Source organism: Clarias gariepinus, chromosome 2 (genome assembly GCF_024256425.1).
Source record: "Clarias gariepinus isolate MV-2021 ecotype Netherlands chromosome 2, CGAR_prim_01v2, whole genome shotgun sequence".
NCBI classification, from domain to species: Eukaryota; Metazoa; Chordata; class Actinopteri; order Siluriformes; family Clariidae; genus Clarias; species Clarias gariepinus.
Window position 1 is genome coordinate 10,766,305 of NC_071101.1, and position 25,426 is coordinate 10,791,730.

The 25,426-nt window shown below is 38.6% G+C and overlaps 1 protein-coding gene across 1 annotated transcript in view; it reads right to left on the reverse strand.

Moving 5' to 3' along the window:
• Positions 1-25,426, reverse strand: part of LOC128510938 (venom phosphodiesterase 1) — a 52,859-nt gene that overhangs the window by 7,499 nt on the left and 19,934 nt on the right. Inside the window, exons 14-24 of the mRNA XM_053483482.1 lie at positions 22,096-22,218; positions 18,928-18,959; positions 18,510-18,637; positions 18,360-18,429; positions 18,156-18,243; positions 16,473-16,645; positions 15,979-16,024; positions 11,995-12,149; positions 9,219-9,360; positions 6,186-6,263; positions 5,963-6,095 (exon numbers count right to left, since the gene is read on the reverse strand). Of these exons, the coding sequence (XP_053339457.1) occupies positions 5,963-6,095; positions 6,186-6,263; positions 9,219-9,360; positions 11,995-12,149; positions 15,979-16,024; positions 16,473-16,645; positions 18,156-18,243; positions 18,360-18,429; positions 18,510-18,637; positions 18,928-18,959; positions 22,096-22,218 (1,168 nt within the window). The remainder of the gene's footprint in view (positions 1-5,962; positions 6,096-6,185; positions 6,264-9,218; positions 9,361-11,994; positions 12,150-15,978; positions 16,025-16,472; positions 16,646-18,155; positions 18,244-18,359; positions 18,430-18,509; positions 18,638-18,927; positions 18,960-22,095; positions 22,219-25,426) is intronic.

A 25,426-nucleotide genomic window follows, 5' to 3' on the forward strand; every position in this document is an offset into this window, starting at 1 on the left:
TGCCCTGCCACATGCGACATGTGTTCCCGGTGCTGTTGAATTGCTCGTTGATCCTCTGCCCATAGTTCCGCTTCGCTCTCCTTACTGCACGAGACAGGTTGACTCTGGCAACCCTAAGGGAAGCCTTGTCTCCAAAGCGGAAGGCTGCATTTCTGATCTTTAGCAGCTTGCGTACTTCTCTTGACATCCAGCGCTTTTGGTTGGCTCTCATGGTGATGTCCTTGGAGATGGTAACATCTGTTTACTGTACTCCTCCGAGTTAATTGAGTCACCATTTTTTGCAGCATCCCTAAAAATGTCCCAGTCAGTTGAATCAAAGCGGTCTTGGAGAGCCGAAACAGCTCCAACTGGCCACAGTCTGATGTTCTTTATAGCTGGTTTGGAGCGTTTTAGCAGGGACTTGTATGCAGGGACCATGAACACACTGATATGGTTCGAGCTGCCGAGGTGGGGGTGGGGGAAGGCCCTGTAGGCCTTACGAACGTTGGAATAGACAATGTCCAAGCAGTTTCCCCCTCTCGTAGCAAAATTCACATGCTGGTAGAACTTTGGTAGAACTGACTTCAGGTTGGCATGGTTGAAGTCTCCAGCAATTATGAAAAATGCCTCGGGGTGGGCAGTTTCTAGCTTGCTGATGATTTTGTGCAGCTCGGCTAGCGCCTGGTTAGCATTTGAGCTAGGCGGGAGGTACACGCCAATCACCATAACGCAGCTGTACTCTCTACAAAGGTAGAAAGGTCAATATTTCACGGATAAAACTTCAATCAGTGGGGAACAGTGACGCATGGCGATGGCAGCGTTTGCACACCATTCTCTGTTTACATACTGTACACACACAGTCCCCCACCACGAGTCTTACCGGACAAGGAAGCATCTCTGTCCACTCGGAAGCTGGTCAGTCCATCGATCTGGATAGCCGAGTCGGCGATTTTATCCTGCAGCCACGTCTCAGTAAAAATAAACGCTGGTCTGGTGGGGTTAGCCTTTAGCCTCGTGCTAATGCCGCCGCGCTTTCCTCGCTTCTGCTTCGGATTGCAGCGCTTGCGTTTTGGCCAGGTTTGCTTCTCCGTTCGCCGAAGTAAACAGAGGCTGCGGAGTGTCTCGATCAGTTTGCTGGGGAGTTCTACGCAGTTTTTTTTAAACCCGAGCAAGGTTTGTCGCTCCAAAACATATGTCTGCGTTTCACTATTTACATAAAGCACTGCAGTCTTGGGAGCTCTGCAAGCCGGGGCCTGCGCGGGCGCCGCCATCATCAATGACATGACAGCTTAAGCAGCACAAGGTAAATTTGCATCCAAAAAGAGAAATTGAGCTAAAGGTGGAGGTAGATACGCATTCCAGCTATTTTTGTAAGTCCTAAGGGGTAATTATGAGAAGGATGCTGCCAAAGCTTAAGCTAATACATTGGAAGCTGGGTTGATAGACATGGATATTAAGCTACAGAAAGGAGTCTAGTGTGGGCCAGAAAGTTAGCCAGTATCAGAGAGAGAGAGAGAGAGAGAGAGAGAGAGATTTTCTATCATGAATAAAGCTACTGTTGGCTAATACAAGTCATGTACTTCGATACTTGAATTGAAGGTAAATACTTTTGTATTTTTACTCAAGTACAAACATAAAAGGATAACTTCTAACTTTTTACTTGAGAACTATTTGCCCTATGAAATCTCAAGTACAAAATCTGCGTAATTTGCCCACCTCCGTTTAGGAAGGAACATGAAACACTAATGTCATCCCATTTCAGCATGACATTGATGCATCTCATTCAATATCTCTAACTTCTCAGTCTAGTGGATCACCACCATAACAGAAAATGGACATTCAGCATTTACTATGTATAAGCCTGCTTTAGTTATGCCCATTCTTGCTTGCTAAATACTAGCCTGCAGCCTCAAAACTCACCACATATGATGAGCAGGCAGTAAACTACAGGGCTTTGTGCTTTCTAAGCCCTGTAGTTTACTGCCTGCCCATCATATGTGGTGGGTTTTAAGGCTGCAGGCTAGTATTTAGCAAGCAAGAATGGGAAGAATTTAGAAGGATCCTAAACAGGTCAAGCTGTTTCTTACTGCAATTGCTGGTTTGGACCTATCTCCTAAGGAACAGCTTGACCTGTTTAGGATCATCACCATCAAGGATTATGTCATAATTGGGCACTTCCAATGGTGTTAACACAATTGTGGGAAAACTCCCACACAACATTTAGGAAAATGCCTTTGGTTCAGGGTATACTGTAAATTGCATCAATATGGCAGTTTTTTCCTTTTTCCTCTGTGTTTACTGACCTTGTTGGAACCGAGGCAAAAGCTTGCACTTAGATTCCAACTTAAAATTTTATAAACACACACACACAAACACACACACACACACACACACACACACACACAATATAAATATAGAGGTGAAAGAGGTTTTTGAGAAAAATCCAGTTGGAACAGCTACACCCTGGGCCACAAGTGTGGAAATTTAGTATGTGTAAGCACAAGACATTGTGCCAAGATCCAGCTGGGCACACAGAGAACCTTGTACTAGAACCTTATTTTGGAAGAACTTGGTCCAGAACCTTGTAATAGAACCTTATTTTGGAAGAACTGGGTCCAGAACCTTGTAATGAAATCTTATTTAGATGAACAGAACAATCGCCAAATTAGATTCTTATTTTTCAGATTTTATTTGCCACTTAACCTGGATGCCAACATACATACAACATAACATGCTCTCTATGGACAAGGAAATCCTAAAGGTTTTTGAGGCCTGTGAACAAATGGGTTGTCCTAATAACACACGCATTGCTCAACAGTTAGAGCTAGGGTGGGTTGTTATTTGGATTTATGCCTGGGAGGTGTGCATGGACCATTACAGATGAAGATCTAGATGAAAACCGCAAGGAAATGGTCTTGCAAGCACATTACAATTAATAGACAACCAGATCCAAGTGAGAGAGTTATTAAGCCAAGCAACAACATCATGTATCAACTTCATCTAACACCAACCTCCATATACAACACTTGTTGTGAGACAACATGGGTGAGCCGTTCTTTGCTCTTAAGGCTCAAGATCACAGACTCACTCCATCAATTGTAGATATGAGGTTTCTCTCAGGAAAGCTGAGTTCCATCAATGCAGTTATAAACCTGGGTTGGACTTTTGCCTTTTCGATTACCCAGACGAGTACCCAACAACAGGATGCATGCATATAATTGCATCATCTCACTCAAACAGAAATTACAATTTTTGACAGAGACAGCAAATACTCATTTTATCTATATAAAACTATCTTCGTAAAAGTGGCTCTTACAGTATATTAGTTTGTCAAATGTATAAAGCATGAAAGTTGGCAATGCACAAAAGGGCCTAGGAAACAAGACACTGTATGTGTACATGCTGCATCAGTTGATTAAAATACTTTAGGGTCTACTTCAGTATGGATTTTTTTTTGTGTGTATTTAACATTGATCTGATTTTGGAAAGATTTTTGGAAACATTTTTTGGCTCCTGATCAAATCAAGATGATGATTTTCCTAAAAATGCCAGTTCATTCTTGATCTTGGGAAAATTGATCTTGATCTTTTCCTTTCTGGAGTGCACACAACTATGTTTATCTATGACATCAGCATGCAATAGATGCATTAAGAACAGATACACTGTCACTATCATTATGACAAAAAAACAAAACATTTGCTGTAGAGGCTGATATGCAGTTAGAGCGCTGCAACCGGAGCAGAGATCACATGAAGGTGACACATGAAGTTCAGACATCACTGACAGCTGAAATAGCATCGGTTATGAAAGCAAAACCTCTCATCCCAATGTCATCAGATCCAGAATTACCACTTATCCTCACTACAGCCATGACTCGCACCCTTAGGAGGGTTTACTTGGAGGAAGTTAATCTCTTTAAAGTGGACTTGACTAAACTTCATCAGAAGTGGCAGTAGAAGAAGCCAAACATTCACAACTGGGACATTGTTCTCTTCAAAGAAATGCAGGCAAACCATTGGCCTATAGCCATTATAAACACACCTCATCTTGTTGCAATGATCCTGCTTTATCTTCAAGGACTGATACTTGAAATATTAGGTAATGTTGGAGCATTGCTCCCGGCCAAATATAGCAGTACTGTATCTCTGTATTCATTTTCATTGTAGGCAGCTTGTTTAATTAAACCTATGTTGTGTGTGTATTATGATTATTATTATTTAAACACACAATTTATAATGCTTTATTGGTTATTGTTTTGCATTTCACAAAATAAGACACTGATGTGAACTCATTAACATTGCCATGGAATTTTCTTTGGGGACTTTTTGTTTAACTAGTTGTGTACTGTAGGTCGTGTCAAGATTAACCGAGCCCTTCACAATATGTAAAACATTACAGTAAATGTGTGGATTTGTTACTTGAAACAGTTTTTTCACATTTCTTTGCTTTTAAAATGTGGAAAAAGTGATGCGCTGTGAATACTTTCCGGATGCACTGTACCAAACCAACATCAAGCGATCATTGTGTTGCACACTGAGCAACAGCAAAAGACTTTTCTCCATGCACAAATTGAAGACTGGCAGGTGCTTCAGAGTTTGCTTAGCACAAGTTCTACAGAAGCAGCCATAGTGGCTAAAATAACCATGGCTCACAATGTTGGAAATAGGGACCCTGTTACTTAAACATTTTTATGGCGTGCATGCATTAGCAGAGCATGGCTGACCAAAACACAGTGGGTGGTTTATGTTGGGTGCACTGTGAGTTATTTTCAAGTCTCCACAGGGTTCTCCTCATTTGAACTAATATATGGGTGCAACAATGGCTTATGTATCGTCCATCAATTGTTGGAGGAGAGGGGTTTCCACAGCAAACATGAATTTCCTTTTTTTACTCGGCTGTATAATAACTTAACGATTAAAGCTCTGGCTTACTGGATATTCAATTGCCATCTCTGCCAAGGGACCACTGTTGGGTCTAGTAACAAACTGGGATACACAAAAAGAAGAATTTCACATGTACAATATATGACTTGAATAAAGTCGTCTTCTTCTTTTTCTTCTTTGTCTTCTTTTTTAAATAGTGATAACATGAGCTTTCACCTGGAGATGGTATGGACCCTTCATAGTTACATGCCGAGTCTGTGAAGTTGACTACAAGGTCAGGCAAACAGGCACTGTTGATGCATTACAAATGTACTTAAATGTTCTTCTAAAACCACGTAGAGGGCCAACTACTGTGGTTGTAGCAAGGCTAATTCATGAGATGGAGGATCGGGGACCTGGGATGAACTTAAAACTTGAGTCTCAATCTAGTCATCCTTTCTGTTTTTCTGTTAAAACATGTGGCTGTGAGCCTGAGGCTATAATTGATGTGTATGAAATATCATATGATCCAGCCTCATCATCCTGGTTTCCATGAAAGATGAATTAGTCTGGGTCAAGGTCAACATGGGATTGATGCAATATAATGCCAACAGCTAACAGCTAAACAGGTAAACTCATGCACACAGTCCCGAGGCGGGAATCGAACCGGGAACCCACAAATCAAATCTCTGACTGAGATCAATAAAAAGAGCATGCCAGAACAATGTTAATGGAACTTTGCCCTTTTTGGTTCACCACTATTGCATTCTTCTGACTTCTACACTCTTTAATGGCCTCTCATTGTTTCACTGGCTGAAAACAACACCCAGTCGTATACATAAACATCAGTTATGATCCCAGCCACTTAAATTTACAATGGTCTTCAGCCAGGGTGCAGATGGCTGTAATGGATTACTTCTCTTACCAGGAGGTAGTTGTTGGCAGGCTGTACAGCTTAACTGTTTGAGTTGGACAGGATATGTGGCATGGTGTGGTCAAACACCATTTATGAATAGATGAATCCTGTGCTTTTTTTTTTTTAACGTAGGTTTGTTTGTAAAAAAAAAAAAAAAAAGAGGGAGCCTAAGAGCTGCGATTTTAAGACATAAAATAAAACATACTCCTTGATCTGGTCTGCTGTGTCAAAATGTCCATCGAAGTTATAATCAAATGCAGGTCCTGTCACCACGTTTATGCCGTTATACTGCGAGGAATAATTCAGCAGCAAAACATTGTGGAAATACTCCCACACTTCTGCAGAATAAACACAAAAACAAAACGATTTGCGTAAATGAGTCGATTATTATGTGTTGATACATGTATGCTAAAAATATCTGAGCTCACTTTTAAATGCTGGGTACATGGGAACTACGTTACTCAAAGTCAGACCGTCATACTGCTCTTCTTTTGTGCTGTTAAGATCTGCAACACACACACACACACACCCCACAGCATCAAAGACAGATTATAAACATATTATGTGTAATTTATATTGTATATAATTTTTATTATAGGCTTGAACAAATATATTATTTTTATATCTATATTATATATATATATATATATATATATATATATATATATATATATATATATATATATATATATATATATATTATGTCTATATTTGTGACAAATAAATTCTTGAATGTCAAATAATCACTCCACTTTTTTATATATTTTTTTAATCTGCTAACTTGTTTATTAACTGCAGCTGTAATCATTAACACTATCCTGTTCTCATCTCAGGACGATTAATCACAATCAGCTTGTATTGAGTATCATGTAAAACCACTCAGTACTTTACAGAGAAACACAACATTATACTACAGGAAACAGAATATTATACATTTCTGTCATAATTTAAATAAAGGTTTAAAATGGGCCTGGATAACAACTGGTAAAATTCACAGTAGCCTAATGTCAGTTAACGGTCTGTCAGTCACAATAATATACGCTGTATTGTTACCATGGATTAGGCTACTATGAATTTTCATTGAGAATCACATTTAAGCTTTATTTCACAGTCCAAAACATAAGAATTGTAATGATTACAGAACAAATACCTGAAAATTACCTGATTACCTACAGAATTATACGGATAAAAGACTAACCTAGCAACTGATAGCTTATGTTTTGCTAATCTGAAGATTCTGACTTCATAACTTATTTAAAGGAAAAACAAGTGTGTAAAAAATGTATGGTGGTAACAAGGATATTAATTTGCAGAAGTTTGATTTGTTATTAATTTGCGAAGGTGATAACCTTGGACGGTTAACCAATATGTGATTCCTACTGGATTTGGTGCCGTTTGCTAGTGATACTGTAGCATTAGCTTGTTCAGTGTTTCTGTTGCAAATGTGATGATGCTATGAAATATGAAGTATGCTGTGCGTAACGCTGATGCGCATGTAACATTAACTCAATGTGACATTTTAAGGTTTTAAATTGAATAGCTAACTAACCTTTCCAGGGTTGACTCCCAAATAGTGTAAAATGGAAGGCTAGTGCACTATTAAATTAAATTAAATTAAAATTACGCACAGCATATTTCATATTTCATAGCATCATAGCAATTAAATAAAATGAAATTAAATGAAATGAATTTAATTTAATTTAATTTAATTTAATTTAATTTCACTTCATTTAATTTCATTTAATTTCATTTTAATTAGGTAGGGAATACAGTCCCTTTCACACACCAAGTAGAGCACTTGAACATGGTTTAGAGAGTGATTTGGGATTCAACTTGTGTTTTGGAAATAAAGTCAGAGAGGGCAGATTAAGGATATTTGGACATGTTGAGGGATGCTGAGGTTGGAATCGCCAGGCAGGAAGAGGAAGGTCAAAGAGGAGATTTATGAATGTAGTGAGAGAGGACATAAAATAAGTTAGTGTAAGAGTAAAGGATGCAGAGGATAGCGTTAGATAGCAGACGATTCGCTGTGGCGACCACTAAAAGGAAACGGATGAAAGTCAAAGAAGAAGAAGTTAGATAGTTAGTTAGTTCTAGCTGAGCAGCATGGATGAATCAGAGGAATTTCTGAACGACTTAGAAGCAATGACTAATGATATATCGTTATCAGTTGTGTTTTCTTGCAGAAAGTGTTTCTGTGACTGGTTTTGGATGTGGGATTTGACACTGGCATTCTGTAAATAATGCCCCATATTATTAATATATATTAATAATATTAATAATATTATTAATAATTTATAGAAGCACAAAAAATGGTTTGCATTTTGTTATCAACTGTTTCTGTCCCAGCAGAATTAATACATGTATAATAATTACTGATTGACAATGCTTTTAATTACATAAGATGCTAGAAAAAACATTATTTTTATTATTATTATTATTATTATTATTATTATTATTATTATCTCGGGTTTGTTTTCCTGGCTTGTTCGGTTGGTTTGTGGTAAAAGAGCCATGTGGGGGAAAAATCATCCAGTATTTGCTTCCTTTCTTTGTGTTTTTAAGTATGACTAATAACTGCTGTATTCTATTCTAATAATTCTCTTCTATGAAAACTTGACCAGTAAAGCATTTGTTTACAGAGATTTAATTTAATTTAATTTATTTTAAATATTTTACCCAAGTTTCTTGTGAATGGCAATAAAGTAAAACAGTTCCCATAAGCAGATTTAGACATTTATACCAGACAGAAGGTGAAATTATGTGCAATAATGTGGGCATTTATGTCAAACCAGAACACAGAAAAGCTTTTCTCAATATTCTAGAGCCATGCTTGGACTGCCTAACTCCCAGGCGTCCTGAGGCTGGCATCACAGGAAAGCTGGTCTACCAGGAACTCCTTTAATAACCCACACATATGGGAATGGTATCGAGCAAGATCAGTACTGTACGGGGATGTGGCAATAACTTCCAACCGAGATTCCGTTCCTTTGACATTAGTGATGGTAATTGAATGTGTGTACAGTCCCCACAAACAGATGTGTGTAATCTGCAAGTTGGTGACAAGTTATCTGTTGACTTTCAAGGATCAAATATTTTACTCCAGCTAAGCGTCACATCACCATAATGTGCTTAAAATCTTCTGCCAGTGTCAATTCCTTTTAATCCTTCGTTCACAGGAAAATTCATAACGAGTCCTGGTTTGACATCAGACAAAATGTGCTAAATGACCTCTGTGGTTCTGGAGGATTGTTAGCTTAGAGGTTCCAGTAAGACGCCCTGAAACCTGGCAGAAGAAACCAGCTTTTACATCTTGATGCAGCCACAGAGTACAGCTAACATGTTTTCTGGTGGGTGTTTTAGTAGAACAGAAAATATCTGACTGTCTGAGCCGTGGCTTGAATCAGAAAAACATGTCTGGTGTGTGCATGTGCTTGTGTACGTGTGGATGTAATACATACTGGGAGGATAGAGGAAGGCGTATGTGACATTAGTGCTGCTGTTGTACTGGTTACACGTAGGACTCTGACCGGCAGGGATTCTTACGTCAGCTCTCAAGCAGTCTGGAATCACTGCGGGGAACGACCCAGAACTATCTCCAGCCTGCATGGGGCAACACAAACATTTACTCTCTGTTTGCATTACTATTGCAACTAAGTAAGTGTAAGTATGTTGTGATTACAAAATCCTTACATATTGCATATAATATTTAGCTTTAGGATCACAGAGTTTCATTTCCATGCCACATCATATTCAACATATTCAAATTGACCTGACATTGGATTCTGTTTTAGAAGGTCCCAGGTTCAAACCCCGCTGACCACTAAGTTGCTTTTGTAAGGCCCTTGGGCAATACCCTTAACTTCACTTTGTTTGCTCTGGATAAGAGTGTCTCCAAAATGCAGTATAATGTAAATGGATACGAAGGCCTGGATCGCAATCTACATTGCTGGATCGGTGCTGTGACCAGTCAAGGCCAGTCACATTGTTCCACACCAAACTCATCAAACCAAGTCTTTATAGTCCTTGATTTGTGCACTGGGATACAGTCATGTTTGAATAAAAAAAAAATGCCTTCATCAAACTGTTGCCACAAAGTTGGAAGCATAGCATAGTCCAAGATGTCTTGGTATCCTGAAGCATTGAGATTGCCCTTCACTGGGGATAAGGGGCCTGATTAAAAAATCTGAATTTAATAATTATAAAGTTTGGTCAAATACTTTTGTCCATATAGTGTATATTTAAAAATGTATGACCCATAATATCCATATACATTTTATACAGTGCAATACAATACACAGAAAATGACACAATGTTGTTGTGCAAAGTAGTTTTACAGATATATAAATATATATAAATGTATATAAATATAGAAATTTTTGGTAAGTATTGTCACAGCATGCGCCTGTGATGCGCCAAAATCATGCGCCAAATCAATATCAAAATCATGCACCAAATCAATATCACTCCGAAACTCATTAGATAGGCGGCCTCCCCTATCTCGACTGGACTTTACTAAGTTATGTGAGTGCAACGCGAGCTACAACGCGGAAGTGGGGCATTGTAATGCACCCCAGGGAGGAAGAACGTGCCATGACGAGGACAGCCGCCAGCTTCGAACACGGAGCTTCAGCGGCACTAGCACTCTCACAATGGAGCCGAGCCACCGGACGTCAGAGAGGACTCCCGTCTGAGGCCGCGCCCACAGAAAGAGCTGGGAGGGGCCAGTCCGGCGATCCACAAGAGCAGAGTTAGCGCGAGCAGACGGAGGCAGGAGCTGCTGTCCACGCGGGCCCATGCTGACACTCTGCCCGCTGTCCACCGCTCACCAGACCACATTCTTTCGTTCCATCCTCCCTCCTTTAACCCTTTCCTACCCCATTTTTCCGAATAAATTACCCTTTTCTCGGTAAGACCTCGCCTCGTGTCCATCCTTTATGGTGCCGCGCGTGCAAGATGGGTCGAACCCTTTAAAGTATGAATAAATATAAATCATTTTTTTTACCATCTCGAAAAAAAGCATAGTTCCAAATCAATTGGAAATCCTGTAACATCATTAGTTTTGAACACTGTAAAAATCTGCAATCATGGGAAAGCAGACCTTTCTTGAACTCTTCGTTTCTGCAACGAGGGTCTAAATATGAATTGTGTAGGCCTGACCCACTGATCTGCTGCACTGGGTTTTTATTCTGCTATGCATGACAAACAAAGATTTTAACTTTAATCTCGTTAGTCCATTGAAGATTGGTCCAGAACAGCTAACTAATTTACTGTGATATTTAATGTTTTTCACATCCAATTTTGCAAATTTTATGTCATGTTGCCATGTTTTTTTCCATTGGCTCCGACACATGGTCTGGAAAAAGTTGTGTTTTTCGTTGTGAAAGTAAAACACACAACCTCCAGATGGGTAAGTCAAGATGGGTCAAGGTTGTGTCGATCTAAGATAATATACAGTACCTTAAAACTTTGGAAACTCCGGGACCTACATGCATCATTGACTCACTTTAAAATAGAAAGTTAGCGAAAAGACAAACAAATTACAGCCATTTGCTCTCATACGTGTATGAAGGTGTTAAAATCAAACAGGGACTTCAGGCAAAGTACAGTGATGATTAGCAGCAGTAAAACATTTCAACGATGGAAACGTTTTCAGGAGTGTCAGTAAATTGTAGTCTGTTTCTATTCTAATATAATTGCCAGTTCTTCCATGATAGGAACAGATCAAAGATAAAAAATTAGTTCTGTTTCCTTTTAAACTTGGTGGGAAAAGGGCTGTCTTAGATAATAAAGTGTTATAAAAAGGTTTCTCTGGAACCCTTAACATTACTAAAGCAACAGCTCCTACAGTAAGAGTTTATTTTTACTTTGGTGGCTCAAAAAATTGTGAAGAAACTCACTGATGGGAAAAACTAAGGGCTGATGGGAACATTCAGATAAACACCACATGCAGTATTCAAAGTGAGAAAAGTTGTTATGATAAGATTCGGGTAATTATTTTACCAGCATCATTAACCTCAATGACAAGCAATACCTGTTTAAAATAACATAGAACAAATGATAACTAGTCTTTGCACAGACTTATCTAGAGAAATGACCTCCCTTATGGCTGCAGACTGATATTGCCACAAATGGGTTTAAACCCATGCATTCATGAGTAAACTATTTTTATCTTTATTTTTAAATAAAACACAGTTTAGTGTGTATGTGTGTGTGTACGAGCACATTGATGCCCACCTGTTTCTCCACAGTGAATGAGCTCCACAGAGGCATGAGTAGTTGTTTGCTGTAGGCACTGATGAATCCATGATGATTCAGGAGACAATAATTAGATTTGAGCTGCATCACCAAGGGTTGTCCAAACAACAAGTGTTTGCTCTTGCTCTGCGATACTGGAAACACGTATACAACAATAAGCAAACTGCAACAGTTTTATATGTGCGCAATCGCAATCTTTGGAACATACTGTACTGTACCATTGGACATGATATACAAGTGTCAGACATTACATTTGGAGGAATGGAATAAACAATCTATGATTTTCTGGAATGTCTATTAGTATACAGGTAAAAAATGTACTACACACACTTACAACATTCACATTAAAATATATATAGAGAGGAGAACAAGTCAGTTGACCCTGCACCTGGGGACAGATTTTTGAACCTGGGCTATGAATTTATTTCAGAGAAGAGAAGAATTCATTTTGGACACTCCACCGTTATAATTACAGTGCATGCTACTATCCCACTTTGTGCTGTGCTACTCACTCTTCGACTAGGGTTGTGATCTGGCTGATGAAGAGGAAGACTTTTGCTAAATGTCTTTATTAGTGTGGGGGCAGAGGTGGCTTGGTGGCCTGCAGAACAGGAGGTTTCCAGTTCAAGCCCTGATGCTCTCAGGTTACCACTGTTGGACCCTTGAGCAGGGTACTTTACCCCCAAGTGTTCCGATACAATTGGCCTTCGAGCCACAGAAAAAGTTGATGTATATCCAGTGCCCTACTGTATGTACGTAGACAGAACCATCTGTTCTTAATTAATTTGATTGAATGACAGGTGATCTTTCCAATAATGAACACCATAGCTCATAACTAAATACTAACTTTCTAAATTTTTGCTCCATATAACTGTTTGGTTTCCTTCATCTGTATTAGCATGTGGTCAATTGCCCAGGGCAACCTGTGCAAGCTTTTACCTGCTGCCCAATTAGCAAACTAAGAAAAAAAAATGGTTTAGCCAAAAAGTACTTATTGGTATACGTGTTAAAGACCTACAATGCTGATAGGCCAGTTTTCAGACCCTTTCAAATTTTTTCACATTTTGTTATGTTTCACACTAATCCATAAGGTCTCACAGTACATGGTGTATGTCAAAGCGAAAACAAAGCTCAGAAGTTAAGCAGGTTATTTTTAGATCTGCCAGACAAAATTGGGTCATTGACATTGAAAAAGCACTAAAATTGAAAGCACCCAAGAGCATGAACGCCTCAGCGTCTTCCTAGATCTGGCCGCGCACCCAAAGTAGTAATCAGGGAGCAATCAGGGACAATGGATCTTGGTCAGGTAACCAAGAGCTCAAAGGTCATTGTATTTTATTATAGACTTTATTATTTATTATTTTTTCAAAAATGAACAAAACACTCCCAGCATCTGTTTTAAATCTGTCATTGTGGAGCATTGGGTGTATAACAAAAAAAAGAAGGTGAGCTCATTTTAAGTGGGAAACAATGTGTGGACAACTTGAATGACTTTCCACACAAGTTGAGAGATTACAAAAGAGGGGGAGTACAGGCTGATGTAAATGTGAGAACCAACACCAAGTGCAACAGAGATACCTTAACGATGTAACATAAATGTTTTTTTTTATTTGGATAATAACATTTTGGAAATATTGTTCCAACAAATTAAACTATTTATTTCTACAACCATTACCATAGGAGTTTTTAGCATTCTAACTGGCATGTCAATAAAGTTAACTAAGAAAATGACATACTGTAATTAACTCAATCATTCAAACAAACTTTAGCACCAGTTTTGGTCTCTTAACTTGTACAGGTGAAACTGGAAAAATTAGAATATTGTGCAAAAGTTCATTTATTTCAGTAATGTAAATGCAACAAAAGGTGAAACTAATACAGTATATGAGACAGACTCATTAGATGCAAAGCAAGAAAGTTCAAGCCATGATTTGTCATAATTAAGATGATTATGGCTTACAGCTCATGAAAACCACAAATCCACAATCTCAGAAATTTTGAATATTACATGTAATCAATAAAACAAGGATTGTACTGATTTAGACTATGGAGTAAATTAAAGAGGAGAATGACGATGCCGAATCGAAGTCCTGAGCCCAAACCTCATTTAAATTAAATTAACAAATATTATAAGTAAAAAAACAATAGCCCACGTTTAGAAACCGTTTATAAATTCTTTCCAACATGAGTTGGCCTGGTGTTATGCGCAGAGCGCCGGGAGATTTCCTGAAGTTTTGAAATCGTGGGGCATTTTTTCTAAATAGATGCTATCTTTAATAACTGATGGAGGTTTTGAGCTGTATACACACGCATTCCTGCCTAAACAACTCTTAAAACTACACCTGTGACACAATAAACAGTAATATTTCAAACATTCTGCAGGCTGATATTTAGAGAAAGGAAAGAATAATGAATAAACCAGTTGTTGGGTCAAAATAACCCAACCAGGTGTTCATTTGTAAACTACATCTCATATGAGCCAACATGAGCAACCCAACAATGTGTTTAAAGTACCTGAAATAATCCAGAACTTAAATAACAATAAACCGATACAGAGATACGCTGTATAACAGTCACTATTGTATTTACTGCAACGAGCGAAAATGTCACTTTGCGCCACCTGGCGGCCATTTTACGAATGACTTTAAAATGCAACTGATTTATTTTGGCCGCTGACGTTTTTACACGGCGGTGAGCGCGACGGTAATAACCGTTCCAATTGATCAACTACTGTAGAACATATTAGATCTCTAAAAAGTATAAGTATGCATATGTACTCGGTACTTGGTATGGGCCACTTTTGCAGAAATTACTGCCTTAATGTGGCGTGGCATGGAAGCTATCAGCCTGTGGCACTGCTGAGGTGTTATGGAGGACCAAAATGCTTCAATAGCAGCTTTCAGCTTTTTCTTGCATTGTTCGGTCATCTGCACTGTTCGGTTTGGCAATGCCATATAGATTCTCTATGGGGTTCAAGTCAGGCGAGTTTGCTGGCCAACCAAGCACAGTAATCCCACGGTCATTGAACCAGGTTTTTGTGCTTTTGGCAGTGTAGGCAGGTGCCAAGTACTGATGGAAAATGAAGTCAGCATCCCTATAAAGCTTGCCTGTTGAAGGAAGCATAAAGTGCGCCAAAATTTCCTGGTAGATGGCTGCGTTGACCCTGGACTTAATGAAGCACAGTGGTTCAACACCAGCAGATGACATGGATCCCCAAACCAACACAGACTGTGGAAACTTCACACTGGACTTCAGACACTTTGCAGTGTGTGCCTCTCCATTCTTCCTCCACACCCTGGGTCCTTTGTTTCCAAATGAGATGCAAAAGTTGATCTCATCAGAAACTTTGGACCACTGAGCAAGTCCCCAACACTTTTGAATGGCCTTTTCCTGACAATCCTCTCCAGGCTGAGGTCATCGCTGCTGCTTGTGCACCTTTTTCTTCCACACTTTTCCCTTTCACATACCTTTTTATTAATGTGCTTTAATAAGGCACTTTGGGAACATCCAACTTCTTTTGCAATTACCTTTTAAGGGTTTCCGTCCTTATGGAGGATGTCAATGATGATTTTCAGTACAATTGTCAGGTCAGCAGTCTTTCCCATGATTGTGCTTCCTACTGAACCAGACTGAGAGACCATTTAAAGGCACCCTTTGCAGGTGTTATGGCTTAATTAGCTGATTATAGTGGGACACTTTGAGCCTAGATTATTGAACCTTTTCACAATATTCAAATTTTCTGAGGTTGTGGATTTGAAGTTTTCATTAGCTGTAAGCCATAATCATCTCAATTACAATATTCAGTATGACAAATCATGGTTGAACTATCTTGCTTTGCATGTAATGATTCTATCCCATATATAAGTTTTTCCTTTTAAGTTACATTACTGAAATAAATGATCTTTTGCATAATATTCTAATTTTTCACCTGTTTGTCTGTATGTCTACACAATAATTTTTTACCTTCAGTGGCAGAGAGGTTGAGTTGAGTGTTGGCATTGTAGTCACCCTAAAGCAAACACATAGTTAGACCACAATCAATATTTAAACAGCAAACAATTTTAGCTAATATCTGTAAACAAGCAGAAGTGTGTGAGTTAGTGCTAGTGTGTAATATTAGAAACGAATGGACAATGAACAATCCAGGGGCAGTAAGATTTCCGACCTAATAAACTCTTGCTAGTTTTTGTCGCAGCTCCTATTTTTGACCACCAGGTATAAAAAGAACTTTATGGAAGCGTGCTGGGTCAATGAATGCGCTGCTCCAAGTAAGGAAAGGGAGCAAATCAACGAAACAGCGACATACAGTATTTCTTAAATAGCAATGTTTTTTTTTTATTATTACATTTATACCTCAAATGTATTTGTTGTGAAGGCAATATAAATATATTGCCTTACCTGCCCTATGAGTAAGCAACCACTGATGTGGGGAATTTTTGTAATATGCCAGTGTTTACCAGAACATGGCACGAGCAGCCGAGGGGGTCGGCGGGCTCCAGGCTGGCTAGGGGACACTCGTCTGGTGCACTCTGCTCCACTGGAGGTTGAGGTGTGTAAGTTGGAGAGCGCAGCATGTGGTTCAGACTTCCATGACTGCCGTTATTAGGTGCTGGAGTGATTTCTAATACATCTATCATGAAAGCAGGGAAGAACGTGAAGCACAGTTCTAGAAATAGCAACTTAAATCTTAAAGCGTGTTAAAACTAAATGATGACCTGGTTAAGTGCAAGCACAAAAGAAAACTGAATGTTGAAAAACTTCCTTGGTTTAAGTAGCACTACTTTCTCTTTAAATTAATCAAGCTTAGAATAATATAATATATATAATGTTTTTTAGTTAAAATTTATTCTATAGTAAGATCTTTTTATGCTATAGTAGTTACCCTTTTAGGTTACAAACAGTTGTAAAAGCATTTCACTGTACATCATACTGTGCATGCAAATTTAAATTTGACAATATCATATAGTGCAGTGCAGATGAGCTGCCCCCTCAATCCTTCATATTTTGCTTCCGAAAAGTCAGATTGTCTTGTATTTTTAATGTAGTCTTTAGAAAGTCTCATACAGTATACTGTATATTTTTGGCTCTTTTTTTTTTTCAATCCAGTCCCTGTACCTGATGAATGTTCCAACTTAAGGCACGAACCAGTGAAAGACAAGTGCAGATGTTGACATATAATAAGGCAGGTCATTAGTATTCTGGTGATGCTAAATGCTGAGGAATGTTGGAACAGACAAGGGGGGAAATGAGGGTGCTGCTGAGGTTGTTATACAGTATTTTTTTATATAATTTTATTTTTTTTAGGCACTTTGCAGCCGGTTGCAGTAAAACATTTGTTTGCATTTCTTTAATTTCATCTACTTAATTTAATGTAATCAAATATGGAGAAATAAGGGGGCTCAAGACTTTTCAAACTACTGTACATTTACATCTTACTAGAATAAGTGTGAGAGCAAATTCAGCCGTTTTGCTTAGAGCTCTGATTGCACATGCATGCAGTTTGTACTTGAAAAACAAACATGATTCAAACATGAATAATACGTCAAACAAAGAGCAACAGAATCCAACATTTCAGTTAGTGGCTAAATAAACATATTGGCCAAAAACAGCTTACTGTAGTTAAACACAATCACAGAACGCAAAAAAAACAAAACAAAAACAAAAAAAACAGTCAAAAAGGTCCACTCCCCTTGTTGTGCTAAAAAAGAAAGAGTAATGTGATGTAAAATGAAAAAATATATAGATTTTGACTTTTAATTTGACAAAATAACAAAACATAGTTATGAGAGTAAAAACTCCCTTTATTTTTCTTTATAATCCCCTTCTTCTCCCAGGATCCTGTAATGTGTGCAATGTGCAAGTGATTTCACCATCCAAATGTTCGACTGTAGTAGAGTCTCACTACTGTGTCTGAAGTCTTCTGTGAATTTCTGGTATTCATCCAGAAATTTTACCACGAATCCCAGTTTGACTTGAACGTCCTTTGTTCTTATTATTGAGCATATTTTAGGTGTCGATCATTAAATTTATACACTTATTCACCTTCAAAATGTGGTCTTAAATGATTTAAGTACTTCATTTATGCTGATTGGACCCTAATGGATTTACATTTTGAAACTTTCGAACAAAACAAAACTCACCACACATTAGATTATAGAGCTCGATGTTGGAGAACGGCTCAACCTCAGTCTGAAAGTTAAACTTGGGGCCATAACTTAGAAACATTGCCTAAAATCGAGGAAAGTGAAATGGGGTAGGGGAGAAAAAGTAAAAAAAAAAGTGTGTAAAGGAAAAAAAGACCTGATAGTTTAATTGATACATGTGATGATTGAACGAACACACACCTGCATGCTAGGGTAATCGTTGTCATATCCGTGATTTCCACCTGAGCAAAAAGTGAGAGACTGTGGAGACCTGCGTTAAATGATCGTAACATTCAGTTGAGTTTCACACAAACAGCAATAAAGGTGTGTATTTGGGTGATTGTTCTGCACCTCTCGAACAGCCAGAGTGAGTCAACAAGCACGTTGACGTCCTCGATGCGTCTGCTGTGCGCATAGTGGAAACGTTTGGGTAGGTGAGGTTTAAGGTAGGGCTTTATCTTCTGATCAGGTTTCTTACACTAGACACCAGACACATTTATATCATAAATACACTCACACATTCTTCTTTACATGCTGCATTCATTTTACATCAGCAGTATCAGCCACTTTATCAAATTGATAACTTTACCTATTTACTTTGTAACTACAAAGAGAAATTATTCTGTTTTTATAGGATATGAATGCCTATTTATTGTTCATACAGGTATTTAAAAAAAAAAATACTTTCTGTTATCTGGTAATAAAATGGTGGATTTCTTTGTCATGTATTTAGTACCAGTGAAAAGATGAAAACTTCAAATTTACCTACCGTCATGCTCGCTACTAAGCCTGCAGCATCAACTGCAAAATGAAAACAAAAAGTCAGATATGGTCCAGTTATTCATACATACAAACAAACAAACAAACAAACAAACAAACAAACAAATAAATAAATAAATAAATAAATAAATAAATAAATAAATGCAACCTAGTTTAAAGCAGTGTATCCACACCAATATTTACACTTTTTCTGTTATAAACTATTTTATTCCTCAAAAACACAGCAGTTTGCCTACAATTACAAATATTTTTTCATTAAAAGGCAACCAACAAAAACAACATACCGTTTATTTATGTATAGTTACACTTAATAAAAAATACAAAAATATAGCAAACGTTTTTTCAAAATATGTAATTTCACCTAAATATAGCCAGAGGTGGCAGATATACACAACCCTAATACTCAAGTAAAAGTACAAGTACTTTCCTAAAAATATACGGTTTATTTAAAAAAGAAAAAAATCTTATTTTTTTCCAAGCAGAAGTACTAAGCATTTGCTCTAAAATGTACTTTAGGGTCAAAAGTATATATAGTTGTGTTCAAAATAATAGCAGTGTGTTAAAAAAAAGGGAGTAAAGCTTCATATCCATATAATAACTTTTAATTTAAAATGCATTGGACTCCCTGCACGTTCTATTCTGAATCACAACATGAAGTAAAATGTGCTAAATGGATTATTAGTGCATCTCTGAACGAATATTTAGTTGTATAACCATGCTTTCTGAGAACTGCTTCACATCTGTGACAATTGTACCACACGCCACAATTCCTCAGAATTTCTTCTTCATTTTTACTGTCAGGCCACAAGTTTTCTATTGGATTAGGGTCTGGGAATTGGGCTGGCCACTCCCTAACGTCAATCTTGTTGGGCATTTTCTCTTTAGCTAAGGCAACGTGACCTCAAAGTATTCTGATGTACTCAGATTGATCCATGATCCCTGAAATGTGATAAATACTCCCAACACCATAGTATGAGAAGCATCCCCATATCATGATGCTTGTCCCTTCATGCTTTACTGTCTTCACGGTGTACTGTGGCTTAAATTCAGTGTTTAGGGGTCGCCTGACAAACTGTCTTTAGACCCTTTAGACCCAAAAAGAACAATCTTGCTTTCATCAGTCCACAAAATATTGCACCGTTTCTCTTTAGGCCAGTCAATGTGTTCTTTGGCGAACTGTAACCTCTTCAGCACATGTCTTTTTCTTAACAATGGGATTTTGCAGGGGCTTCTTGCTAATAGCTTGGCTTCACATAGCTGTCGTCTAATAGTAACAGCGCTCACAGGTAACTTTAGATGTTCTTTGACCATGCTGGAACTGATCATTGGCTGAGTTTTGCCAATTTTGTTATTCTTCGATCCATTCGAATGGTATTTTTCCTCCACATGTTTCTGGTTTTGATCTCCATTTTAAAGCATTTGATATTATTTTAGCAGATCAGCCTATCTTTTTCTGCACTTCTTGGTAAGTTTTTTTTCCCATCTTCAATCAACTTTTGAATAAAAGTATGCACAGGACAAGCTTTTCTGCATGTATCCTTAAATAAGGGGAATTTGTTTGACACTGCTATGATTTTGAATACGCCCCATTTCAATTAATGATTAAATTACCAGAACCACATTGTATGATTTTTTAACAATTTATTTGTAAATTACTGTGTCAAATAAGTACTCGATCACTTACAGTACTTATCCGCCAGATTTCTGACCCTCAAAGACCAGTTATTTTGCTTTTAAATAGTCCAACTACACTCTGCTCATGATTCTAAATAAGTAGCACCTGTTTGAGGTCGTTAGCTGTCATAAAGACACCTGTGCACCCCAAACCCCAAAATCAGCCTAAGTCTAAGTAGATACATGGTGTATCAATGATGCTAAGAATGGTGAAGAATCAGCCCAGAACTACACGGGAGGAGCTTGGTCAATGCCGTGAAGAGAGCTGGGACCATCGTTTCCACTGGCTACTATCAGTAATACACTAAGACGTCATATTGTCACATGTCCAGGTCCGTCTGAAGTTTGCCAGGGACCATCTGGATGATCCAGAGGAGTCATGGGAGAAAGTTCTGTGGTCAGATGAGACCAAAGTAGAACTTTTTGGTCTTAACTCCATTCGCCGTGTTTGAAGGAAGAAGAATGATGTGTATCATCCCAATAATACCATACCTACAGTGAAGCATGGGGCTGGAAGCATCATGCTCTGGGGGGGGGGGGGTTGGACGACTGCACTGTATTAGGGAGAGGATGAGCGGGGCCATGTATTTTGACATATTGGGCAAAAACCTCCTTCCCTCAGTCAGAGCATTAAAGATGGGTCGTGGCTGGGTCTTCCAACATGACAATGACCCAAAACACACAGCCAGGAAAACCAAGGAGTGGCTCCGTAAGAAACATATGGACTATTTAAATGCAAAATAACAGGTCTGTGTTGGTCTCATTTTTTTTTTATTATGACAAGATAGTGTGAATAATTTGAAATTGCAATACAACAATAATGTCTACAGTACTCTGGTGTCACTCTTATACTTCACGCCTGCTTGATTGCTTCTTGAAAATCATGTACAGAAGGCCGCTACTGCCTTTTCCACTCTTGTCCATCAGTTTTCTATTTGCTGTTTTTCATATTTTTATAATTATAAACTACTGTTGATAGGCTCGAACTCATTAGCAAAATGAGCATTTTGTGCACAAAGAGAACTATAATACACTGCACATGCTTTCTTTAAACTTTTTGGTTCATGGTACATAAGGCCGAGCTCCGGATAAAGGCAATTTGCCGCTAATTACAAAACGTCAGTTTCTGAAAATGTTAACAAAACCAAACAAAGAATGCTGTCATTTACGTAATCACTGACGTAAAACAAAAGTTAGCACATAGTTTTCCAATGATAAATTATTTGGAAAATCTGAGAAAAACCACTTGTAAACAAAAACACAGCTTGTTATGTGAAAACTTACAGACACCAAACAGATATGACACACAGTCTTGGCAATGATGCATTAGTGTTACTTTGACTTAATAAAGCCCAAACTCATTATTTTGGAAATATTTTTTTCTACTTCCTGCAAAATCACACAAATCTGACTACAAACCATCATGTGTAGAAGGTAGCATGTTTGTGTGTGTGTGTGTGTGTGTGTGTGTGTGTGTACTCACAGCTGACTTCTGCATTCTTTGCTCTGATTCGACCAAAGGGTCCCTCGTACACATAGAGATGTGAGATGTCACCTATGAAATTCTGTAGAACCTCTTTTCTGTCACAGCTTGTTTCTCCCATTCCTACACACACACACACACACACACACACACAGAATTCATGCAAAAATGTCCAGCCAAACAAAAAAACAGTCACAGATGACTTAACCATGGAACCACTAGTGTCTTCTCTTTTCCAAGCGAACACGGCTTATTGATTTTCCCTGCCATTTTTATTCTTTTTTTTTTCCCATTTCAAATAGTTCCCGTTTCCTGACACAATGTTATTTCTGATTTGGTTTTGGAATATCCATTAATGTTTCTTTTCCTGCCCAGACACAGAACTTCACGTTTATTGTTTCCATTGTAATATTATACTTTCTTTATATTATTATTTTCATATTTACACAGAAATGTTTAACGTCAGCATTACAGGTGAGTATTATTGTTTTACATTTGGTTGCTGCAGTTGTACCTATTCTCCTTTCAAAGAAACTAGAAAGTATGAACATAACATCTATTATATAGCAGTAAATTGGTGACGGGATCATGCAGCATGGTGGTTTAGTGGTAAGCAATATCGCCTTGCCCCTCCAGGGTCTGGGTTCGATTCCTGCAGAGGGTTTCCTCCGGGTACTCCGGTTTTCTCCCACCGCTCAAAGACATGCAAAGTCAGCTAATAGGTGTTCCCAAATTGGCTGTAGTGTGTGTTTGTGTGTGCCCTGCGATTGATTGGCACCCTGTCCACACCGCTTTGTGCCTTAAGTCTCTGGGATAGACTCCAACCCAACCAAGAGTACAAGTAAATTCTAAGCATTTTACTACATATTATACTGTATGTGATAAATAAGATTTGAATTTAAACTGGAATACATGTGCTAATAGTGCGAATCAATACAAAAAACAAGTAAGAAATAAATTACAAAGAAAAAAACATTGTAATATAATATAAATAAGGTAAAACAGTGGATGCTGTAAATGCATGCATTACAGAACAGTACAGTTGATTGTGTTTAGCAGCAAATTTAATAAAGGAAATATATACAAATTGCAAATGGTGTGGAAGGCAATGGTGCTTAGTTGTGTCTGTAACTTACAGATGTGTGTGAGTTAAAGTTTTAAAAGAAAGTCCTTCCTTGTCTTTTTTTTTTTTTTCGTTAAGCCCACCAAAATATTTTTGCCACTTTTTCATTTCCCATTTTTAAACCTCAATTTAAAAAAATAAATAATTTTTTTTTAACTTATTATAAACAAGTTGTCAGGGCACAGGGTCAGTCTGGATATTGGATTAAGAGCATTGTTCAAGAGCTTTACAGTGGAAGATCGAGGGTGAATGGGCTTAAACCACTGACCTTCTGATCAATTACCCAGTAAGCCACAGCCTTAACTGATTGAGCCATCACTTTACATGTCTAACTATTCCATTAATATGCACTGGATCCAAAAGTTACCGAATTTCTCAGATCTGTGTTTTATCAGTCTTGTTGCTAGTTAATAATTTTCTCCAACTTAATATACGCTTAATGTGTATAAACTTGTCCTAAACTGATCTCTGGGAAACACATTTTCAATAGTGAGTCTATCTGACCAGGCATTCAGACAGGAAATTACAGAATGTCTGTGGTCAAATGTCGAAATGAGATCAATGTGGAAAAGTGAATACTTTTCTGAATGCATGACAAATTGTCGATGAGAGTTACATAAATTTCACATGCACTTAATATTTTTGAGGTGGTTAACCACCGCCATAAGAATTACAGTAATAAGATAGAATAGGATAGGAAAGCATTCAGTCTTCTACAGTATAATGGTTTTGTGGTGGTGATGTCAGGTTACTCATAAGTCATGACATTTTAGCCCCCAGTGATCATTTGGTACCAGTTCCTATGAAGGCCATATGTACAGTACAGCAACATATACAGGGCTGTGAAAAAATAAATACAAAGTACAGTTTTTAAATGATGATTTGCTGCAGATTCCAGGATCAGTCCAGGATCATTTGTGAAAAAGTAATTGCCCGTAAACCTAATAACTGGGTGTGCCACCAATAGTTGCAACAACTGCAATCAGGCGTTTGCAATAACTGGCAATTAATCTGTCACACTTTCATCACTTTGAAGGTATTTTGGCCCACTTTTCTATGCAGAATTGGTTTAATTTTCCTCCTGAGTCACACAATGGTAAATTGCTCGCCCTATCATCCGGAGATTTCTGGTTCAATCCTCGGGTAATGCTGTAACCTCTCGCAGCCGAGGGCCTAGAGAGAGCAAATTGGCCGAGCTCACTCAGTGGAGTGGGATGGGAGGCACTCAGTGCTCTCACATTCATTGTAATTAATCAACAGCCAGTCCAGGAAAGCAGCAGGACCAGACGGCATCTCAGGCCGTATTCTCAGAGCCTGCACAGACCAGCTAGCACCTGTGTTCACTGAGATATTCAACATCTCTTTATCTCAGTCGGTGATCCCTACATGCTTCAAAGAGTCCATTATTGTTCCTATCCCAAAGAAACCACATCCTACGACTATCGCCCTGTAGCTCTTACCTCAGTAGTGATGAAGTGCTTTGAACGCCTGGTCAGAGACTTCATCATTTCTTCACTACCAGACACACTGGACCCACTACAGTTTGCATACCGTTCAAACCGTTCCACGGACGATGCAATCTCTCATCTCCTCCATACATCTCTTACTTACCTGGACACTCGGAGGGGGAATTATATGAAAATGCTCTTCATCGATTACAGCTCTGCATTTAATAACATAATTCCCTCCACACTCACACTCACACTCACACTCCACACTCACCACCAAGCTGGAGCACCTGGGACTCAGCTCATCCATGTGTCAGTGGATCTCCAATTTTCTGACTGGCAGACCACAGGCAGTAAGGATGGGCGGACATGTCTCAGCCTCCATCACTCTCAGTACTGGAGCCCCCCAGGGTTGTGTTCTGAGCCCCCTGCTGTACTCTCTGTACACCTATGACTGCGTGGCCACTACCAACTCCACCACCGTCATCAAGTTTGCTGACGACACTGTTGTGGTGGGCCTGTTCACCAACAACAATGAGACGGCCTACCTGGAGGAGGTTGGAAATCTGGAGAACTGGTGCCAGAGAAACAATCTCCTCCTGAACGTCAGTAAGACAAAGGAGCTGATAGTGGACTTCAGTACAAAGCAGGTGAGGAACTACCAGACCCCCATCATCAACAGGAGCCCAGTGGAGAGAGTGGACAGCTTCAGATACCTCGGTGTTGTCCCCCGGTCCTGTCACATCAACACCGTGGTGAA